A 23,283-nucleotide genomic window follows, 5' to 3' on the forward strand; every position below is an offset into this window, starting at 1 on the left:
CGTTCCGTTCGACTTTCACTTGATTCCGCCTGCAGGCATTGAAATATCAAACCAAACAACAAAGAGAAAGATCAGTTTAGATGAAAATAGCCGGTAGAGGCCAGCAGGAAGAACAAGGTGTGAAAATAATCTGCTGTGTGTGTAATTGCTGGAAGCAGAGAGTGAGAAACTGCACCAATAACTAGTGGATCCAAGTAATCTTGGGAGCTTTGGGAGGTATTTGTTTCTCTTTTTGGGCCACAGTGCTGGGTACTTAGCCAACTGACGAGGCCAAACACTGCCCCACGTCTTTTCTTTTTCATGGTTTCCATAGGGTACCCTTCATGCCCCCCCCCCCCGAACTAAAAGCTGCTTCACGTTTGTCACGGTGTGGGAGGGCCCTCCTGATGGGGCCAATGACCAGAGGATGAAAGGAACTCCCTCTGTTTGTCTCTGGGAACAAAGGTGTAATTACGCCCCCATTTAGGAACAGTAAATGTATCTCCCCTTTCGTTTTCACTCAAACTGCGGGATATTTTTTGGCTGCGGGGGGGATCACTGTGGTGATAAGTGAAGGCGCTTTTTTTTGAAGAATACAATGGTAGTGCTAATTCATGTCCCCTGTAGATATATGTATTTGTATTTTTATGAACAGAAGCGTGTAATAATACCCAGGGGTTGAATATGTAAAGGTTTGAAGAACTGCGATGACACTTTGGTGCAATTTCTCAACTTTTTTGAGAGATTATTTGTTTTAATTTAAAACTGAACCCTCTGTTGCTAAACCAACCTGCTTGATTTTCTTTTAATGGATAAATCGGCTTAATTTGGTTCTTTGTTGTGGTGGCATTATAAACATTTTGGGATTTGATCGTTTTTTCTTTTAAATGTGCCAATAAGAAGCAACACTTATACATTTATAAAGCACGATATATACAAATTAAATAAAATGTTTTAGTGCTATAAAGCTATTTTGCTCACACAGATCGTTGGAAACAATTGGGATCATGTTAGCTTTAATGCACACGGCTCTCTCGTGCTCTCCGTGTCGCCCTACCAGTCTTTAATCTGCTCCTCCTGACATGCCGGTGCAGGTGGAGGGCCGCTGAAGAGAGAAGCCGTGCCCCCGGGGGCCGCTGCTGCTGCTCCTCTCCTCTATAACTCATGGCATGTATATTATTAAGCCATTAGATGCTATCAACCCTTTTGAATGATCTAATTACCCAGGAGGACCGTCCTTTGAACAAGTGGAAAGAGGAACATACATATTCATTGGGGCTGGATGTCGGCAAGAAAACCCCCTCTGTGCTACTGCGACCTCAACCCTCCTTCCCGATACATCCATGTCTCACTACACTGCCCATGCACACCCCCCTAGCACCCTCATGCTCCATCCATCGTTTCCTTCACCCCCCCCCCCCCCCCCCTTCCTTCACCCCACGCCACCCTTCGGTAGCTCACACACAAAAGTCTCTTGTCTTCCTCACATTGTGCGGGCTCGGACGGCTGTGGGAGCAGGTTCTGTCCACCCTTCACCCCTCTCTACCCCCCCCCCCCCTCTGTCATTCATCAGGCCTGATCCAATCACTGATAAGGAAGGAAGAGGAGAAAGATAAGGCCACTGTTGTGAGCGCTCCCTCAGGCCTCCCTCTGTTCACCACCTCCAATAGCTGTTTCACAAAAGAAAATCTTTTTTCACCCCCCCCCCTCCCCAAACAATGTGCCGTTTCATTTCTTGACTCCACTGCTTGAAGTACGGCAGATTTGACAGTGTTGTTTGATAAAATATGTTTTATACATCACTCAAAAGTGTTATTTTTTCCCCCTAAAGGTGGTACTTTCACGACAACGTCAGGATTGTATCCAGGAAACAACTCCCTGACCAACTCCACCGGCTTCAACAGCACACAGCAGGTAGCCGTGCACTTCCTTCTGCTCGTTCCGTTGCTGTGATCTGATATCAGCAGGCAGCTATGAGTTTACATGAGTGGGAATTGCAGATGTCTTCCCAACCTGTAAATCTTTATGAAACATGCATATTCAATATGTTACATTTCATCCATGACACATTCCAACATAAATCACTCGGGACGTCAAAAGATTTGTACGCGGGATTATCTACTGCACTTCCTCCAACACCAATGTATTATGCCACAGAAGAGAGGGAGCGGTAGAAAACAAAAAAAGACCAGATGTCGGACAGAACAGACATGTGTTTGCATTTATGTTTTGGAATCTGCACTGTAAAGTAGCAACGCTGGTGCGGGGCATATCTCACATTACTCTGCCAAACCTCCTACTTCTCTTCCACAACTTGGCTACCTTTTTGTCTCTCTTCACCTTTTTGATCCAAATCTTCCCTTTCACACCGCGTTGAACATATCTTTCTGTTCATCTTTACTTGCCTTGTGCGTGTAACCTACCATTTCCCGACTCTGTCTTTCTCCACAGGACTACGCCAGTTATCCAGCCTTTGGCCAGGGGCAGTACGCTCAGTATTACAACGGCTCGCCCTACACTTCACCCTACATGACGAGTAACAACACCAGCCCCACCACGCCCTCCACCACCACCACCACCACCACCACCTACACCCTCCAGGAGCCACCCACTGGCATCACCAGCCACGCCCTCACAGAGAACCCTCCAGGTAAGAATCAAACCTCACGGTCACGAGGTTGCCTTGCGTAACCCGAATATCGGGAGTTTGAGAGCCGTGTTTCTTTTTCAAACAAGCAAGCCAGCGAAGCCCCTCCCTCTCACTGACTGGAAGTTGCTCCTGATAAGAGAACATGAGCTAAACGCCAAAGAACTGTATATGTCCCAACCCAAATGCACAAAGGGGGGAGTAGGACGTGGTCTCAACCATCACATAGTGTGGCAAGCAAGACAAAAAAAAAGTTCTAACTGAAATCTGATGTCGAGTTTTCCATAATTTCATGTGACATTAATGCATCATCTGGCAATCGAGCACTGATTGTATCTTTATAAGTCAGTTAAAACTTTATGGCTGCATTCGAAATTGTCATCAATCAACACCAAAGACATCAGGCTTTAACTAAAGGTAATTTCATACACAGTCGTCCACTTTATATCAATGACATCTCTCATATATCTAGTTGACATGTACTCCATTACCTCTTGGTTATTAAATCAGTATGGAGCACTCTAGCTTTTAGTAACTGTGTTCCGCAGCTGATTTATGATATGTTTGTAAACCTGTAGGCCGGCACAAAACACAAAACAAAATGTCCCAGGAAGCTGTCCGTCCCACATCAAGACAAATGGTCACTCACTCTTCTTTGCTAAAAGCAGATAATAGCTCATCTTCGATGCGCTCTTTTTATTCTCTCCTTCTCTCCTTCTTTTCCTTCCTTTCAGCAGTAGAGTACAGTACCATCCACAGTCCATCAACCCCCATTAAAGATTCAGATTCGGATCGATTGCGCCGGGCATCGGATGGAAAGTCACGTGGCCGGGGAAGAAGGAACAACAACCCATCACCGCCGCCTGACTCCGACCTTGAGGTAGGCTGAGCCCGCTACCTTGGCGACAGACGGCCTCGCCCTGTCTGAGGCACACGCACACTAATCCACTGATATGGCCACCGCAGCAGCTTTAACACTTGACGGGCGTTCATTCTTAAATATTTGATTGCTTAACTATGAATGCATTATTGATTGCAGTGTGGAATATATGACATCACTAAACACATATGTAAAGTTCTCATGTGTACCTCGTAAATAAACAATCAGGCTTGTGATTAAGTGAGTCATCGTCGAAGTGAATAATGTATATATTCTAGTCATCAAAGACCGGACACAAATGGTTGAATTCAGCCATGAGCCATACAACACTTTGATAGTGACCATATGTCAAAATAAACTCAAGAGGCCTCTTCATTAATATGATGTGAATTCAAACGAAGTTAATAGCGCCCATTATAGCGCTGACATCATGGCGTGTTAACATATCTAGTTAATTAGTTTGTCACTATTGATTACGCTAATGTAAAGGGCAGAGGATGGAGAGCGTGCGGTGGGGTGATGGGAGGAGTGTTGCGGTGACCAACCCGAGCAAATGGATCCTGGTCCCTGTGGCGCACAAATACACGCTCCTGGCCTATTGACCAGGAGGATCACCTTGCAGCCCGACAGAGTGCACCATTGATTTTGCCTCTTTTCTCTCTGTTTTTTTCCTTGTTTCTTTCGTCCCCCCCGTCCCCCCCTTCCCCCATCTCTCCAGCGAGTTTTCATCTGGGACCTGGATGAAACAATCATCGTTTTCCATTCCTTGCTTACGGGTTCTTATGCCAACAGATATGGACGGGTGAGTGACATCAGACTGTGGCAGTAGCGGTGCACTTTATCAGCAAAATACATGAATATTAAAAACAAGGGGGAGGGGAAAAAAACAAGATTAGAGGGGTTAGATTTCACTGAGTTCACAGTGAGAAGGTAGAGCAGAACTCAATGCACAGATAATTGTTTCTTTTTTTTTTTTAATAGGCCCAATGAGGCTTGACAAGTATTTGACTGCTCTTTGCAGCTGTTGCATGGCTGGTCGGGGCTCAGCTGTAGGGGCTCACAACAGTTGCACTCTGGACGTCTATTGACACATCTTAAGTGTTCCTTTCTCCTTCAGAAATGCCACATTGTTAGTTTAATGAAGTGCTTCTCAATCCATCCTTTTCAGAGAGGTATCTCCCCGGAGACCCTGGCAGGAAACTGAGTCCACCGAATGTAATTCAGTCAAAACTCAAACTAGAACACACAGATTCTCTCTCAAACCTGCCTTAATTAGGATTCAGATACAATTACATGACATATGTGTACATCAATTATTTATTATTATTTTACTGGAAGGTTATTTTCCATCCTATGTCAACTGTGAATGCTTATAAGATGAAGAGTTTACTTTTCCAGGCTTTGCTATTTGTTGTTCCATGTGAATTGCATCTCTAAATTTAAACTTTCAAAACAAACAATTTGGGAAATAAAGCAAAATCCTATATTCTCATGGTTTTGTTGAGGTCATAGGTTCTATGTAGCCTTAATTGTGCTTCAAATCACCAGCTCTTATTTTGCCATTTGAATATAAATACGTGTATAACTATTGAATCAATTCACATTTTTTTAAACAAGTAATAAATCTCTAATTCAATTTTCTTGGCGGAGCAACATTTGTAATCACCGGTTGTTTTGGCTATGGAGGTGTCTGGTTTTGAAGTAAAAAATGACATATTGCTCCTCATATGTCAGAGAGCTTAGCGTCTGCAGCCCGAGCTCTGCGCCTTTGTTCTGGTATGAGGGGTGTTTGATGGGGGCAGTGTTTTGTTTTTGGGGTGAAAGAGGGCTGCCCCACGACCCTCCACTGTTTATTTACTTTGTTCTCAGCCCGGCATGCTGGGTAAAGAGAGAGCTATCAGGCTTAGGGAGCTGTGGCTCAGTGATGAGGGACTCTCCAACCACACACACACACATGAACACACACACATGCATACACAGGGTCTCCAGTGTGCTCCTCTGAAACAGGAAACACTCCTGACTCCATAAGGGCCCGTTTCATCAGAACTCATATAGGATGTGACAGCCGCTAGAGTCCCTCTCACTCTCTGTTTTCTCTTTTGTTCCCTCTTTTTCTCCTCCTCTGCACATTTCAGTCCCTTTTTTTTTTTTTTTTTTTCTAAAGTTTCCCTCATGCTCCAACCTGCTGACACTATCACATTAAAGCAGCATTACAAGACGGAGACATGCTTATTCAGAGCAACCACAAAGCACGCTACCTCAAAGCCTATCGGACGCGCAGATCTGTAAACTTCCTCAGAAAGGAAAGTGAAGCAGACCGACATCCACCACAACAACCAGCCCTTCTCTTCCCTCCCGTCTGTCATTCATGTCATCTCCGTCCTAGTGGCATAAACAAAAAAGTTACTAAACAGTCCCCCCCCATAGCTGCTCTGAGCCTACTATAAATAGATGTGTGCACACATCCACACTTTCTCTCACTCGCTGTGACCTCCCACCCACTCTCTCTGACTCTTTTTTCCCTCCTTCTCTTCTTCTCATACACACATAAACACACTGCTGCTCTTATCAGCTCTTTTAATTGGCATCAAGGCAGCTCACCCCCATAAAGCTGATGGCTGAGGCCAGCTGTGCCGCCATTGGGCTGGCCAGAGCTGGAGCTTAAAGTGGGTGGGGATGGATGGGGGGTTGTTATTGGTAAGGGGCTCAGAGAGGGGGGGGGGGGGGGACTTGGGGCCCCCGTGGATGGCACTGACATCTCGGGACAGGTGGCGCTGGAGCAGTGACAGCAGCAGCACTTTGGCCTTCTGGCCTGCTTGTATTCTTAACTCCCTCACTGACTGATTGTTTAGATTTAATTGGAGAGGATTCACTCGCGAAGACTGCCTTTTCCCACCGAACCGGCCCTTTATGCTAAGTCAACCAACAGCGGCGGAGGTTGGGGAGAGGGAGCCGGTAGCCGGTTGATGTGGGAGGCTAATTATTTTTGATGAATTCTGACTGAAAGATTGATTCGAACTGGGAGGTTAAGAGGAAGGAGAAAGCCTCTAGAAGTGGGGATTGAGGTCTACTTGTGTGGTTTGTCCTCTGTCATTTTGTTGAAGACATAAGCATTGTGGGGTGTGACAGTTAATCAGCAGAAAGCTCAGGTGGGTCTTCAGGTGGTTTAACTCCCTAATCCCCGCTTCTGGTCCCGTCTTTAACGCCGTCTCACCCAGCTGCAGACAATCCTCCTCCACAGCCTGCTATTGTCTCCTTTGCTCGCTGAAGACAATCTGTTGATGAAAGATTTAAGATTTTTTTTTTTAAAAGGTATTCAATTTGTGCAGCAACAAAAAAGAATGGTGGCGCTTCTCTCCGGTCAGTTAATTAATTATAACATGTTTTGTATGTTGTTTGTGATAATAATGGTATGTGGGAGTGGATTTTGAGCAATTTTGTTCACATGTGAAGAAATGATCACACATATAGCTTTACGTTTATGCTGAAAAATACTTTTTGTCAATTCATTATCTTTTTAAAAGGAAAATCGCACACATTGTCACAGGCTCATTAACTATTTACAACGTAGTTCACTCTTGTCTCGGTATTATCTTACAGACAGTGCAACCCTATCACCATTACAGCACGTGTCACGTTACTGACAGAGATCATGATTTAAGGAAAAGTTGCAGTTGTGTCCGCATTTGTTTTATTTATTTGAATTATTTTAAATATCAAAAAACACCTCCAAGTAGTTGATTCAGGGGGTATTGTTTTAATCACGTAGAGAGACGATCAGCAAGTATGTGGCGAATGGGCTATTTACGATGAGACTGTGACCCCCCCCCCCCCCCCCCCCCCCCCCCCCAACTCTTCCAAACCGACCACCCTTCCTGAGAAGAGACATGCTTTTTTTTTTCTGATGACTATTGTGGTCGCTTTTCGGAGAGTCGTAAACAGAGGCTGAAACTTTCAAGTCCGCCTAATGTCTTCTTTTCATGGGAATAGCCTGCCGGGGAATTTAAAAGGATTTCTGTGTTAATTGAGTGATTTACAGGGAACAGCGTTATTTATTGTTTCACATTAACCCCCTTCAAATGGAACAAAATTACCTCAACATTCAAAGGAAAGGTTTTAATTCGATTTAATTGTCTGTTTTCCAGGATCCTCCGACATCTGTATCATTAGGCCTGAGGATGGAAGAAATGATCTTCAACTTGGCCGACACACACCTATTCTTTAACGACTTGGAGGTAGGTCTATTTCCATGTTTTTCTCTCTTCTTTAAGCTGCCTTCAGCTCCGCTATGTTCGTGATCTTCCCAAATGCCTTCTGTTCACCTTGCGATGGTCTGAGTGGTCAGAGGAATGTATAACTGGAGTCTATGAGCACTCCATCAAGTTTTCAGTTGAAGCAGGGACAACTGTTTCAAAGCGTGCAGCCTGTTTCTCAGTAATCAGTCCCATAGTGGTGAAGTATTACCTCGGAGCCCAAGGAGCTAGACCATGAATTTTACATGTGCTGTCAGCCTCCGTCATTCCTGGGTCACCAGGCCTGCTCCCCCCCCGCCTCCGTCCCACTCCCACAGAGGCCAGCTCAATTTGTCAAGCTCTGGTGTTGCTGTGGCCGCTCCGTCTGTCCGTGTCATGCTGTGTGCTCGGTGTCGCAGTCCACCTACACCCCAGACCCTGATTCATGTACGGCGAGTGTGAAATCTGCCTCTGGGGCACAGGAATAGAGGGATCATGGGTAGGGAGGTGTGTGTGTGTGGTGGGATGTTTGAGTGTCTGCTTCACTCTGGGGAGAAGTAAAAGACCAGAGGGTCAGGGATGCTAATAGGCTCAGACTGCATGTACAGAAAAGTGTGTGCTACATATGTCCGTACATATGCACGGACATATGCACGGACAATAAGTGCACCAGCTATCAGTGCTCATCACATTTTAACAATAAACAAAGCAATTCATCTCAATGCTATAGCCCTCAACATTATAGCATTATCCAATTCTCTGTCTATGATTTTTATTTTTGCGATTTTTGTCCCTGCCTCCTCCTCCGAGTCTCTTTCTCCCAGTGACTGTGATCCCACTGACCCAGCACTTTTCCTCAGCGTCCTGCTTTATGCTAACCTCACAGTAGAGGAAATGTTTTGTTTGATACTTAAGTGTGAAGAGATCTGCAGCCGGTCTGCCAAGTCTCATTACTCACCACCATGTTCATGGAAGTGTTACACGAAGCAAACCCAAGAAGGAGGAAAAAACGTGAGAGAGAGAGAGAGAGAAAGACGGGGAAGGAAAACGTTCATCGTCTCCCAGACAGACGAGTGACTGAGATTCCAAAACGCAGTCATCGTGATCAAAGTCAATTGGCTGCAATTGACTGGTTAAATATTTCCTTATGCCCTGGCCATGTAGAATCCATTGTAGCTGCACTTTATTTCATAGATGTGCCCCAATCATTTGAAAACAAATGGCAGTTTGTGACAACGCTTAAATGTGGTTTTGCTCAACATCTGTCCCGTGTTTTGATTTCTTTTCATGTGTGATGAAACCGCTCACAGAAGAATTGGCAGCTCAGGCTGCTTATAAAGTTATTGTAAAATGCGACGCGTATATTTCATCTGCTCTATCTCAGTAACCAAATTATTAGATTTTGTTTTGACACTTTGAGGCTGTCGATATTTTCCAGCTGAAAGTAGAGCAGTATTATGACTAAAAGAGCAACGTGTGGTCCGCTGCAAGAATGCTTTTTAGGACGTCCAATTTAAAGACCCCTCTGCAGACGCTGCGATGATTGTCATTAACAATTATAGTAGAGGAGGAATGACATTCTCTTGGAGGCATATTGATCTCTCCTCTTAAACTGAGCTGGGCCAGTCTGAGTGTTAAGTGCCAGTTCTCAGCAATGCCTAACCAGTTGTGTTTCCTCTCTGCTGATTTACAGCCCTCCATCTCAGATAGAGCTAAATAGAGTCCAACTATAAATACCACAGCCAGCAGCAGTTATGTATTTAAGCATGTGCAGAAATGCATATGGTCCATCTAATTTAGTCTAAGCCATAAAGGGAGACCCCAGAGGCTGTGCAGAAACACAGGTGCAGAGTTAGTGGCCTAACGGGGTGTGTGTGTGTGTGTGTGTGTGCATGTGTGTGTGTTTGTGTGAGTGGTCCATCTAAGACTTAACACTGTTGTCCTGCCCGCCTCTGCACAAGAACATTAAATATGGACTCAGTGTGCCCACTTCTTCATTCGCAGTCGATAGTTTTTAAGATAAATTAATCATTTTTTAATTCTCAAGGGTTGTTTACAAGCCTCTAAACATCACAATTAATCCTAATATTGTGCTCAGCCTTTTAAAGCCACTCTCTGTGTGTGTGTGTGTGTGTGTGTGTGTGTGTGTGTGTGTGTGTGTGTGTGTGTGTGTGTGTGTGTGTGTGTGTGTGTGTGTGTGTGTGTGTGTGTGTGTGTGTGTTGATAGAGCTGGTGAGTGACAATTCTGAGGAAAGTCATAAAAAGAAAGAGGGCACGCCGAAGGGGTCAACAGGGATCAGTTTCACCCTTACGTCTCTCTCTCTCTCTCTCTCTCTCCCTCCCTCTTTCTCTTCAAACCTTTTTAAGGATCAGCGCTCTCTCTTTTTTCATTCACCGTTAGATAGAACTGAAGGTGCGTCCCTCCCCAAAATACTTCCCCTCACCAACCCACACACTCAAATCTCTCTATCGATTATTCCGCACAAAGCGTTTGCTGCTCAGCCCTTTAAAAGAGCACAGTGTGGTGTTGTATGAACAGCACAGTCTGCTTTTATCCTCAAAAATGCTCTGACTGAAGGAAGTATTGTAGGAAAGTAATTCAAGGCAATATGATCCCCATCGATGTGACCTCCACTGTATTAATTTCCCTTGTAGAAGAAGTTGTATTTCAATAATTACAGAGATAAACTTATAATCAATGTTTACACCTAAAACATTTCATACAAAATCTACATTTTTTGTAATTCGTTAACAACTTCCTAAGGTAACGTCGATATTTTCATTAATTATTTATTCATTTATTTATTTGAATAATTATAATAACAATGTTTTTCAAAATAATATACTTTCACCAGTACATTTAATGAGAAGATTTGTTGTTCATATGTCTTATTTTTGAAAGATAATACATTTCCACGCCAGCGCTGGGTGTGCGGTTGAATGTGAAGTTAATTGATGGTCTAAAGTGAAGTGTATAATGAAGCCCGCTGAGGCCGAGCGCGCCGGGAAGACCGACAGCTCTGCTGTGACTCGGGGTGTGAGTTTACTGTAGGTGCGCTAACGCCGAGCGGTATGTGGGAACCGGGGGCCTCTCTCTCTCGCTGGCCGAGCCCCCTGCGTTCCCCCCTCTCAGTGGGGTACGGGAGGGCTGCCGTCTCCCCCTTCCCTGGGTGAGAAAACAACCCTCCCTGTCTGGAGGATAAAGGGCATGGGGGCAAACCACTCACAGAGAGAGTTGGGGGGGGGGGGGGGGGGAAGGTCTCTAAAGGTGGGAACATTTTAAATTAGTCCACTGATGCCTCCATGCTGTGTGCAACCCTGTGACACTGTGAGCTGACTACCTTTTATAGCTCCCAGCCTCAGTCCCAGGGCTGAAACCTCCTCTGTCACTCTCACCCAGGGGCTGCCTGTTAATGAGAGATGCTTTGAAACGCATGGTTACCCTCTCCTCGTGGCTGAAATGGCCCTCCAGAGCCTCTTAGTGTGGAGCCATTCTGTTTGTTTTATGTCCCACCGCAGAGAGGCAGATCCTGTGCTCGCCATCCATGTGACTGGTAGCTTTATGGCCTTTTCCTCGATAGTATTTTCTTCAGATGTTACTCACAGCAAGGACGGAACATAATGCGAGCTGTGCTTTTCGTTGAATCACGAAATCAAGTCAGTCAGTTGATCAGTCACCAACTACTGTAGCTTTGTGGCACAGGTTTGCATTCATATTTCAATGGCACTATCGTAACACGTAAAACTGAACAACCCATCGAGTTCTGCACCATTGAAAAACTGTGAAACGGAGGAATAAGATTTCTTTTTTCTACAGTATGTTTTGTCAGATGGGCTTCTTTGGTTCTGTTCACACTGATGTGGGTATTCCATCATGTGCCTGGCCACTGATGCAGCAGTGCTGTCATGCTCCTCGACGTAACTCCATCACGTCTCGAAGGCGGGGGCCGCTGATGTGTTTTGGAAAGACTACAGAGAGAAAGTGGAGGTTTCAAAGCCACCCTGTCAATCTTCGCTCCACAGAGCTCCACCTCACCCCCCCCCCCCCCCCCTCTCTGCCCACTATCCTAACACAGCCAATAGGGGGTTGCCGTCTGTTGACAAATGATGATATTTCAGGATAGATTTCTTGCCCTGAATTAAAGAGCACCTGCCCAGCATGGTCTGTGGGGGAAGAGAACAGAAACGTGCACAGATTTTTGTCCAAGAATAAACAGTTTTTTTCTATGGATACATTTGTTGCGAAGGAAAAATGCTGAAACGACTGAGATTTAATATTACATTTAATGTCGCTCTCCTTGAGGTGTGGTTTGGACTTTGAACGCCAAAAAAATAGGAAAATAATGAGAAGCAGCTTATCCATCACACCATGCATCACACTTATTTATACTTTTCACCCCCTGGGTGATTCTCTTTTTTTTTATTCAACTTTTCCAGTCATACTCGCAGACCGCTTCAGAAATTCCCCCTGCTCCTGAGCAAAGCGTCCTCCCTCTTTTTCCTGATCGTGTGAATTTCTGTAAAACCAGCATCTACTTTTCTGTACCTGTGCTTTGTTTGGCGCCGCTGTTTGAATTCCGTGGCTGTTCAAGCACAGATTGTGGATTGGAATGAAGTGGGTTCGAAGAACTCTCCCTTTGTTACCCACATCCTGTGTTTGACCCCCAGGTAATCACAGCACCCCCCCTTCCCCTCCTTTCCTCCCCCAGACAGGGGTGCCTGTGGTGGGAACAGAGAAGGAAGTTGCTGGGGGTCACAGACCGCAGGGGGGATGACAGCCACTGCCGGTGGAGTGGCGGTATTGAGAACCTGCGAACCATGGATGAGCCTTTTTCACATGGCATTAGCCTGTAGGGTCACGAGGAATGCTGTGATGACGGCTGTTATCGCTCACACTGCGCTTTAGACCACCCACCCCCACCCCAACAGCTCACCTGAGGGAGGATGAGAGACAGGGGGGCGAGCAGGGCAGCTTGTATCCAATAAGTGGACACCGACCTATAGACCTTCATAGGGGGGGGGAGCAGGTCTAAGAGTTAGATAGATAGCATGGTCCTCTCTGTGTTTTGGTAACATTCATTGCTGACTTGGCCCCGTCTTTCTTCTCCCTGCCTCTGACTGTTGCAGTCACCACTCTGCAGCTCTCTCCGGGGCTGCAGGAAGACTCGGGCCGTCATCGCTGATTGCTTAATGACAGATGCCGGGGGGGGGGGGAACAAAGAGGGCTCTGATAGCTTCCTCCGCAAGTGAAGAGTGTTCAGCCGACTGGTGAAAAGACGGGGAAAGGAAGAGAGAGAGTGAATGATGAAGCGATGGAAGCATCCCGAGGCAGAAGCATCCTGTCTTCAATTGAGCATCTTCTTGGCATCGTTCCTGTATAGATGCAGACTCTTTGGTGGCGCAGATGAAAGAGAAGAATGCTGCTGATCAATTTAACAGAAGGATGGAGTGTTTGCTTAAGGAGTAATTGCGATGGCTTCTGGTGGAGGGTCGTCGCTCCTGAGTACAGTAGGAACATCTGGCGCGAGTTAGCGGTGATGTCGGTTTTAGAGAGACCGTGTTTGCTTGGTGAGGGGAGGATGGGGGGGGGGGGGGCTTGACGGAAAAGACATGTTCAAAAGGTTCTAAGAAGTTCTCTGACTGCCCTTCAAAGTGCCACCATCTTGAAGCCCTCTCATTCCATTGTTGATGTTATACAAACAGAATAATAGCAGCATGTTGCTTTTCCTAACCTTTCCAATGACTCAGTGACTTGATGATGATTTGTTTTTTTATCAACACTAATATAACACAAAAAAAATATATTCATCCTTTTTTATGTGACACATTCATTTTGATTTGCAGTCTGTATTCTCAGTGTGCATTTTTCACAGATGTTTTATTTATTTGGCATTTCATAATTCACCCCACCCCGTAGACTTTCGTTCCATCCTATCCACTGTACTTAATTGACTTGAACCTGCACCGTCCATGGCTCTGTGGTGTTTACGAGGCCTTCAAGTGCCTCCTAATGAGTCTGTGTAAGGGTTGCTGTACAACATTACCCACAGCCGCCTCCTCTATTAGCTTTCCCCGTCCTCCCAGGAAGCCAGTGGAGAGGTTTATGCCAGCCCCAGCTGGGAACAGTAATTGTTGGAGTCCGCAAATTCTTCCAACAACCCCCTCCCTATTTATTCACAGCGCACACACGCACAAAAAAATTCTATCTGGAGTTCTCAAGCTCAGCTGTTAACTAAGAATTATAATATCTACAGACTTAACTGTGTAAACACAGAGCAACAAAGAGATGTAAAGGGGTAGAGTCTATTTTTCTTGGCCATTTGAGTTTAGTTTGAACGCTTAACATTTGTTGAGGTTTGATGTGTTTATTAGCTCTGAGGATTTGGGAAAAGTCCATGAAAAATCATTCATAATCAGGCGGCAATTATAATGGCAACGGTTAGACCTAATTACTGAGACATATTTATGTGTTTCGGGTCATGTTGGAGTTCTGGCTCTGGCACCTAAAGTAGGCCCATAATTAACATGCTGAGTAATACGGTTCTCACGTCGCTGTTTTGATCCATGCTGGCTGTCAAGACTCTGAAAGAAACACACTGCAGGGGAAGAACAAGCAGGAGGAACTATTGTCATCGAACAAGGTGCCGGGAGACAGCATACAATTAGGCAATGATGTACCAAACGAGCGCTTTGCTGTCGGCTGATTGTGTAAAGTCATTACTGGATAATAGAAGCATTCCGGTCACTTGCACCAGAATGCTTTGAAAGAAGGCCGCATGAGGTGCTTATTAACCCGGGGTGCCGTTTTTTGTTTTCCTAAACAAACTGACATGCCTCCACTACTTAAGAAATTAGGCACACCAGTACTTCTGGCTTGGGTTTCGCTCTGAGAAAGAAATTTCAGAGATAATTCTGCGAACATAAATTATCCACAAATTTGTTGGCAGCGGATCTCCAAGCTGGGACAAATTGCTGCTTTCTCCAACTATTAAAGATCTGCCGGTGATTGTCGAGAAACAGATTAGGCCAACAGAGCTAAGAGCCCCCCCCACGCCAGCACCCCATCTCCAATTGGCAGTCCATCTTCTGGAACGTGGGGCTCAGAGCTGGCTCCATGTGAGGTCACTTTGGACTCTCTCTCCCCCAGCCTTTACCCGCTGCTCTCCACCATCCCCACCTCTCTCTATACCTTCCACCGCCCCCCTTATCGGGGTGCCGGAGCCCCACAGAGGAGGGGAGAGGGGTCACGGGGTCAAAGTCTTTTCCTCTTTGGATCTCAGGGCTTGCTGGGAGAGGCTTGGCGAGAGAATGGCTGCATTAGAGCAGGGGTTGGGGGTCAAGATTTTAATTCTGTTAAAGAACAGCTGGTTTGAGTTTCTCCTCACGTCGCTCTTCCCTCCCTTTCCCCACAAATCCAGGGAGATGAAAAATTTGTTCAGAGGGGAACCAGTAAAATAAAAAAGGTTTACAGTCCAAAGCCCTTACCCTTACCCTGCTCTAGCATTAGAGAGGAATGCAATAACGTCAGCATTTGGCCTCACTTAGATTGACTTAAAACAAGGAAGTCCTTTCTGTGTTTTGGTGTCTTAACAGCCGGATGAAACTTAATTCAAAAGCTTAAAAAATCGGGAGGGATTTTTCATACTTGAGACCGGAGGAATTCCTCTCCCTCAAGTTTCAACTTCCATGAGAAATTATTATTTCTCACGTAACTTTAAACAGGTGAGGCTTACGATCGTTGGCAGCTACGCAACACGCTTACAACTCGGAGCTTTCCAGAGAAATTCTTCAACCTGCTTCATGGAGATATCAATACGCTGTCTGTTATTCATCCTACATTACGGCTGACTGAAACAAAGAGTTTGACGTCACATTCAATTTCAAAGCCCTTTTGCTCTTAACGAGGCTATTGCCCAAACTCCTGTTGGCTAAATCGCTAGCCGCCACACGTTTTAGCAAAAAGAAGCTATGGTCTCCCTCTGCTCTGCCCCAAGTGAAATGTGTCGATCCCAATGCCAAGGCAGGACTCCCTCACATTTTTAGCTGGGTGAGGGGGACCGACCGGCGAGAGGCGATAAAGGGGGAGGCTCTACAGCCCTCCTATAAATGGAAAACTAATAACAGATTTTTTTTTGTCTGCTCTCTCCTGCGCTCTTTTGCCGGCTGACTGGCCCCGGGGGCTGTGTTGGTGTGTGGCGCAGCAGCAATCAGAGGTCATAATTTCATTGGCGGTTAGCATCAGGTTCAATTTTTCTAGTCGGTTACATTTGCCAGAAAGTCTGGATTGTGTTACTGTGTACCGGCGGAATCAGTGCAGAGCTGCAGAATCCCTCTACCTTTCCAAGAGGAGCCAGGGACCCCCAAAGGGGAAGAGCGGTGTGCACACATGTTAAGAGATGCACACGCAGACGCATACACATGCACAGACCACTCGTGCTTCAGGGCTCTTCATACATTCAGCTAGCCTGCATTCATCCTTCTACATGTGTGTATTTCTATCAGTACTCGCAGACATGGCTGTTCAAATGCCAACCTGGGGAGTTTTTGGAGTTGCTGGATTGAGACTTAATTGGTTATGTGTGTGCGCGTGCATATCTTTAGACCCCTCTAGTGGTCGCAGTCCATTCTGACTAATGATGAGGTTAGTTTTTTGTTTGGACAGGGCTGGTATTGGCGCAAGGGAAGAAAAACGCTGAGAACTTATTTAAAAGGATATACAGAGAAAGTCAAGGCGAGTGGGATTAAGGGTGAGGTGTGCAGCCAAAACACAAATTCCTGAATGAATGTGTTGTTTCTGGTGAGAAATTACCAGGAACATGTGGTGAGAGTGCTTTCCCAAGAAAGAAACTTCTCTAAACTGCATTTTTTTTTAAGAGTGTGTGAATCATACGTCACTCAAAGTATTTGTGTTGTGTCTTCCAGGAATGTGACCAGGTACATATCGACGATGTGTCCTCCGATGACAACGGCCAGGATCTGAGGTATTGAACAGTCAGAATGAACTGTGCCATTTTGCTCGCATCAACGTTGGCGCAGCCTGTGCTGACAGATTCTTTTTTTTTTTTTTTTTTTAATCTTCATCTCAGCACGTACAACTTCGGCGCTGACGGTTTCCACGCAGCGGCCACCAGTGCCAATCTATGTCTGGCCACAGGCGTGCGGGGAGGCGTGGACTGGATGAGAAAGCTGGCCTTCCGCTACAGACGAGTAAAAGAAATCTATACCACCTACAAAAATAACGTCGGAGGTAATCCCCCCCGCCAACAAGCAGCGCTGCTTTGTACAGTTCTGTCGAGCAGAAATGAGCTTGTAGATGCACGTCTCCTCATTTGTGTGGGCGTTTGTGTTGAGTGTTTGCGCGTGTGTTCTGAATGCACACATGCCACACCACTTGGTCAGGGTACATTTTGAAAATTTCAGTGGTATTCTGAGGGCTGGTCCAACCCAAACAATGTTACCCTGCGTTTCAGGTCTGCTGGGCCCAGCCAAAAGGGAAGCCTGGTTGCAATTGCGAGCAGAAATTGAAGCCTTGACGGACTCCTGGTTAACACTGGCACTGAAAGCACTAACATTAATCCACTCAAGGTAGGACTCCAGTGAGGAAAATTGTACCCAGTCCCATACCGCACATATATAAACTCTCATGTGGTGTTAATAAGTCAACTTCATAGTCCTAAGCTACTAAAGAAAAGACCAACGCTCTTCTGGATGGACTTTGTCTTCTGATATTTGAAAGTGTGCTTCGAGATCCGACTTTAAAAAGCTGCGATTCAACCTTTCACTGGGTGACATGTTTCAAGCATTTGATACATTGCGGCGTCTGTGTTTTCTTTTGTCCTCCCTCAGAGTGATGTAGAATGACGTCATCCCTTTTGCTCTCCTCCCCTGTCTCTCTGCTGCAGGTCAAACTGTGTGAATATCCTGGTGACCACCACGCAGCTCATCCCTGCCCTGGCTAAGGTCCTGCTCTACGGCTTGGGGATCGTCTTTCCAATCGAGAATATTTATAGTGCAACCAAAATAGGTAAAATGTGTGATTTGTTTTGCCCGCTGTGATCAATCTGTCACTTTGGGACATTACTGCTTGTTGTTTTAGCTTGGTGAGTGTAAAGAATTAAGACACATGTGCTACCTAAGTGATGGGACAGAGGCGTGGATGGGGTGGGAGAATCGGTCACCGGAGACGGTTGATGTTCTTCTATGGAGGAATAGGCCTAATCAGCCTGGGATTATTTTCCTGGAGCTGGGCCTGCGCTGGGCCTCCCCAGGCCTCTCCTGTTCAGTCTCTGCATATGAAACCACTTCTGCACATTTATGTCATTCCACAGCAACAAGACCCCCCCTCCCCCCCTTTCCCTCCAGTACTTCCCCTTCTTCACTGTTTCAAATGCAAAATAAACATCAAGCTTCACTCCCGCAACGTTTTCAGGCCCATCAGCGCAGGAGTCTGGAGCGGAGTGTAGCTCAGGGCTCCTCGGAGCGTTAAGCGCACCAGTCCTCCTAACCCAGACCCCGTGGCACGCAAGAGTGATTTTGGCTGATTTAAGTCTATTTGTCCCATGGTTGAGGAGCAGAAGGGCAGAGTTAATGCGTTTCAGATTGCCTTTATCTGAGGGCTGATCTTATCACATCTCCTTGCTGCGCTCAAAGTGTTTACACTCTGCCCTATTTTGTACGTGTGGTGTTTTTAAAGGGGCTCTTGTCACCCTGTGCCTTTTGAATCAACTTGACGGTGTTTAGTGTGGGTCCGTGCGAGGGCCTTTGTATCTGTTTGCGTCCACTCAACGCTCCGCTAACATCCTGCTTGTCGACTCCCCCACAGGGAAGGAGAGCTGCTTCGAGAGAGTAATTCAAAGGTTCGGGAGGAAAGTTGTTTACATTGTTGTCGGAGACGGTGTGGAAGAGGAGCAAGGCTCAAAAAAGGTAAGACGTCTTGGAATAATAGACACCACATACTGCATACACATCCAGTCCTCTGGTGAAAACATTCGTCGGAAAAACACACGGAGATGGGAGAAAAGAAAATGTTTGGACTTTCCCTAAGGTCAGGAGTTCATTAGTGAATGCTCACAGAACACAAAACATACCTGCCGTACTTTTCCAAAGAAAGGAATCAGCACTCTAGCTCTGTCCTCCTCAACAGTCTTACTTTACTTTCATTCGTTTAGCCTCTTATAGGGCGTCCAAGTACAAGAGAGAATGTCCGTAGTGTGTAATCAGTGCTCTTCCTCCGCCATCTCAGGTTTACAGAGCAGGGGAGGGTAGATGGCATAATTATATATTCCTGCTCGGTGCCCTGAGCAGCGTGAATGCTGTGTGTGTAATGCTAGCCCTTTCACAACAGCGCGCATAAAGGAGACTTGAATCATTGTTGACGAAATTAGAATATTTACTGCAATGCCAAGCCTGTTAGCACGAGAAAGGTTCAAGAAAGCCGACGGTATCTGTTCACCGTTCTTACGTTGGCCCATACCTGTCCGCTCTTGCTCCGCAATTTGTGTACTCGGCGTTTCTGCCGAGTTGTGGACGTACACCAAATGCGACATGCAAAAGCCGCACACAGCAAAGATATTCATTAGCAAAATGAATCGGCGGCCCAAGAGCATATTTCACTGACAGTTACGGCGAGCCACAGTGTCAGGGTGTAGACGTGGAGTTTCCCTTTGAAAAGCCTCCAGCTCCCTCTTCACCTGTTTTTCAGTAAACAGCGAGGAGAAGTGCGAGGACAGATGAAGAGCGATTAGGCAAGCGATTAGGAAGAAGTAGCAACCTTTACCCTGGAGAGGTGTGTAAAACAATAGCTCTGTGTTATGGAAAGCAAACGCACCCTGGGAACATGGACTTGAGAGATGATTGTGGAAAAATATGCAAATATTTTCACTCCGTCTTGAGTTGTTGGATTGTGACATTGATGGAAGGATAAGGCGTTTTTTTTTTTCCCCCCCCCCTCCGTCTGAGTAGTGTGAGTCCCACGACACGGCATGCGGTAAAAGGTTTCTGTGTCAACATCAGAGAGGACTTGAAATAACACAACAATTTCACCCGTCAGGAGGCGCACATCACACGTGACATTGTGAGAACTGCAGAAGTCTAAAAGTTCTCTCGGGCCCTCATTCCTCCACCTAAAAAAAGGGAAAATCCGCAATCCCTGAAACAATTCCGCCTTCAGTTATTACCATCGCCTGGGAGCGAAGGCAGAGATAGCATCTGCCGCTTTTAAACTTAAAAGCAAAGACAATTTACAAAACAAGAAGCAAAGAGCTTTTTAAGGGTCAGTGCAGGCTCTTCTAAGCGGAACATATGCCTGGGAGAGGCCATACCTTTGATAAGGGGAGCGTAATGGGCTCCGCACACTGAGGAGCCGAGGACTCTACCTGACAAGCTCCTTTCATTCTCTGCGACTCAGGTTTCTCCCCCCCCCCCCCCCCCCCCTCCCCCATCCTCTGCTCGGGAACAACAGCTCATTTGCGCCGTCCCAAACACACACACACTGGCAGGAGGTTCACTCAGAAGAGCCTGTGGGGAGTTCACTTCTGTTGAGGTTGGAGACAGCCACTGGATTAGTTTGGTGGTATAAAAGTGCATGTTAATGCAGGAGCGAAATTAGGCAGAGACCGCAAAGACATATGCACAAGAGGTGCCGTTGGCGTGCGTTGTTAATATGATTGCTATACCTGGTGAAAGGACCAGGCTGTCTCCAACATCTTTTCATTTGCTTTTCTGGAGAAAAAAAACAGAATCTCTGGCGTGTTTTTTTTGCTTTGATAAATGACTGAACAGCTCGATTTCAAGTCTTGTATATTTCTTAGCAATTAATTGTCTGATTGATTCAGCCCTAGAATGTGCCACGTCCAGTGTTTTAAATCAAATGTATTTCATTCCTCCCTCAGCACAACATGCCCTTCTGGAGGATCTCCAGCCATTCAGACCTCATGGCCCTCCACCACGCTCTAGACCTGGAGTACTTGTAGCACCGCACCACCATCGTACACCCTGCTCCGCCTCGGCACACCCTGCAACCTTTCACCTTCGCCCTCCGTCCCCCCGTCCCACGCTTGCCACAGACCCTACAGCTCAGAAAATACCCCCCCCCCCTCCCCCCTCCCCCCTGTGCGGCCTGGCGTCTGTCTTCCACTACACAGGAAGAAAAGAAGAGGAGAATGGAGGGGAAAAAAAGAAAAAAAAGGCTGAGCACACGGTTAATGTGCTGACATATGGTCACACTTCGTCTTAACCCTAAACTTTTTTTTTTTCTCTCTCTGGAAGCGAAGGAGAGAGGTGAATTTACGGCGCTGCAGCTGCTTGCCCTGGTTACTGTGAATTGGCCGTTTTCTGAAGCTGTCAAAGTGTTTTACGGCCTCCTGTTTGTGCCGGGACTCTTTCAGGGTTCACACCTGTGAGGAGAGCAGAGCTACTGATGGCCTCGCCCGCCCCGCCACAGAACTCAGCTACAGTAAACCACAGGCCCACGACTACTGGTGGTGACATTTCTCAATCCCGCTAGCTGTCCCCCCCCCCCCCCCCCGCCTCCCATCTCTTTCTGTTCCTTATCTGTCTCCCTACTTTTTCGTCTCTCTTCCGTCACGGGACAGACAGACAAAGCGACTGCTCCTCTGTTCACCGTCGGCCTGGGAGTCCTGTGCTTGTTATTTATGAACGGAGACTTTGTGAGCGCCACCGAGAAGGCACCTCGACGACAAAAGACTCGTGCCTTTGACAAAGTACTATTGATTTACACCACAGCGAGAGGAAGACGATTATGGAAGAAACAAAACAAAAAAAGGGGGGAGTTTTCTGAATATTTAAGGAAAATTACAAAAAACTTTATTTACAATGCTGAGACAATCGTGTATAGAGGAAATCTTTTTTGTGTGTGTAAGTTTGTAATCACTGGACTATTCCTTCCTATATTCATTTAGGTACGTGCTCTTGAAAGGTGGCAATGCTTTTTCATTGAAGTAAAAAAAAAAAAAAAGAAATAATCAAAGGCATCCCATCGCACATGAGCTTGTGCGGTGCCTGAAAGTGTTGATGTGTTCAAGTTTTGTTCAATAAACAAATATGTAGATAATGGGATTTTGTGATAAATTGTTTTGTCAAGACCAAAAGCATGGATGTCAAGTGTCAATGACCTTTCATTTGATTCTGTGATGTTTCTCGTCCTTACAGGAAACCTCAGTCACATCTTTCTACAGCATAACAGGTCTCCTCTACTGCAAGTCCTTTTAGACTCATATTTGAAAGGGAAAGAGGTATTTGGTTTTTTTTGGGGGGGGGGGGGGTTGTTATTCAGACAGGTAGCTCACATATTTTGTCCTTATGGCATTTCACCAGCTTGTAGCCCTAACCCCATATATTTGGAAGCAAATTTAATTCTGATGTTATTTTGGAAATGGAGTGAGAAAACTCACAATTCCCTGCCTCCTGAGAGCCATGTTAACAACAAATTTGAAAAAAAATCTGAGATTTGACAAGCAGGCTCGAATAGGTTTTATTGTCTTTTTTTACAAGCGCTATAACAACTTGTACAGCGAGCGTAATTTTGTATGATGTAGTGTTTTTAATTTCGACTTTTAAATTACATTCTGTGTCCCACTTTGAAATAGTTGAAAGACATGAACCCCTTTGCATAATGCTTCTACGTCTGTGGATGGGGAAACCATAATTAACATTGAGAGAAAAGCCACTAACTTCGAGGGGTTTGTGAACATACAGGACATGTGCTATCGACTGTGAATTTCTTAAAACGGAAACCCATTCGTTGTGTTTCTAATTCCCCCTCCTTTGCACATGATCACTGTTGGCCTTTGCGTTGTAATTTTGATCCCTCCCCCCCCCCCCCATCTTCTCAAAACAACTTCTTCCCTACATATTGCTGCTAGATCACGGTAATGGTAGGTAACTAGACGAAACGTTTTATAGATTCATACAGCACGCTTTTTTTATTATGTTGCAAACATGAATGCAAACTGGAAATACTTTACACTACATGGGCCTCATTGTGAAATGCAAAAGATTGTTGTGTCTGCAAAATATGTGTACAGATGTTTTTGACATTATTATTTGATTGTGTTTAAATTAATAAAACTGATTTGTGAACTATTACATGTTGACCTCTGATTTTTATTTATTTATTTAAAACTACGACTTAAAACATTATTTAGAATATTTTGTAAAACACAGTTTAACACTGACATTCAACTACTTTTGGCTGTGGACAAAAGTATTTTCTTGAACTGCTTTCCATTGTGTGTTAATAGCGCTGTCCCCAGTGTCCTGAGACTGATGTCACAGGCCTCAGCCCCTAATCCCACCAGGAAGCAAACAGAAACTGGAGCTGGTGCAAGTCTAGACCAAACAACATCGCACCCCCCGACATGCTAATGACATCCTTCATATCTGCACAACAGCGAGTACAAACATACAATCGTCACAAGGCTACGATCGAGTGGCAGGCATGCTTTTGTTTAGGAATAACTAACGTGACTTAAAGACTCTAAACGTATTTGCAATAGTTCGATCCTCATAGCGTATGTCTGGAAGGA

At 45.6% G+C, this 23,283-nt stretch overlaps 1 protein-coding gene across 12 annotated transcripts in view; it reads left to right on the top strand.

Annotated features, from left to right (window-relative positions):
• Positions 1 to 22,830, top strand: part of eya1 (EYA transcriptional coactivator and phosphatase 1) — a 59,802-nt gene extending 36,972 nt beyond the window's left edge. For 10 of the 12 annotated variants that reach the window (XM_079292486.1, XM_079292487.1, XM_079292489.1 and 7 more), the window contains 11 exons: positions 1,811 to 1,893; positions 2,431 to 2,629; positions 3,361 to 3,506; positions 4,225 to 4,308; positions 7,652 to 7,741; positions 16,661 to 16,719; positions 16,825 to 16,985; positions 17,209 to 17,323; positions 17,641 to 17,762; positions 18,561 to 18,661; positions 20,629 to 22,830. In XM_079292486.1, the coding sequence (XP_079148612.1) occupies positions 1,811 to 1,893; positions 2,431 to 2,629; positions 3,361 to 3,506; positions 4,225 to 4,308; positions 7,652 to 7,741; positions 16,661 to 16,719; positions 16,825 to 16,985; positions 17,209 to 17,323; positions 17,641 to 17,762; positions 18,561 to 18,661; positions 20,629 to 20,709 (1,241 nt within the window). In that variant the 3' untranslated portion in view covers positions 20,710 to 22,830. The remainder of the gene's footprint in view (positions 1 to 1,810; positions 1,894 to 2,430; positions 2,630 to 3,360; positions 3,507 to 4,224; positions 4,309 to 7,651; positions 7,742 to 16,660; positions 16,720 to 16,824; positions 16,986 to 17,208; positions 17,324 to 17,640; positions 17,763 to 18,560; positions 18,662 to 20,628) is intronic. The other 2 variants (XM_079292488.1, XM_079292490.1) reach the window with 1 other exon arrangement.
• The last annotated feature ends 453 nt before the right edge of the window (positions 22,831 to 23,283 follow it).

This window comes from Melanostigma gelatinosum (genome assembly GCF_949748355.1).
Source record: "Melanostigma gelatinosum genome assembly, chromosome: 20".
NCBI classification, from domain to species: Eukaryota; Metazoa; Chordata; class Actinopteri; order Perciformes; family Zoarcidae; genus Melanostigma; species Melanostigma gelatinosum.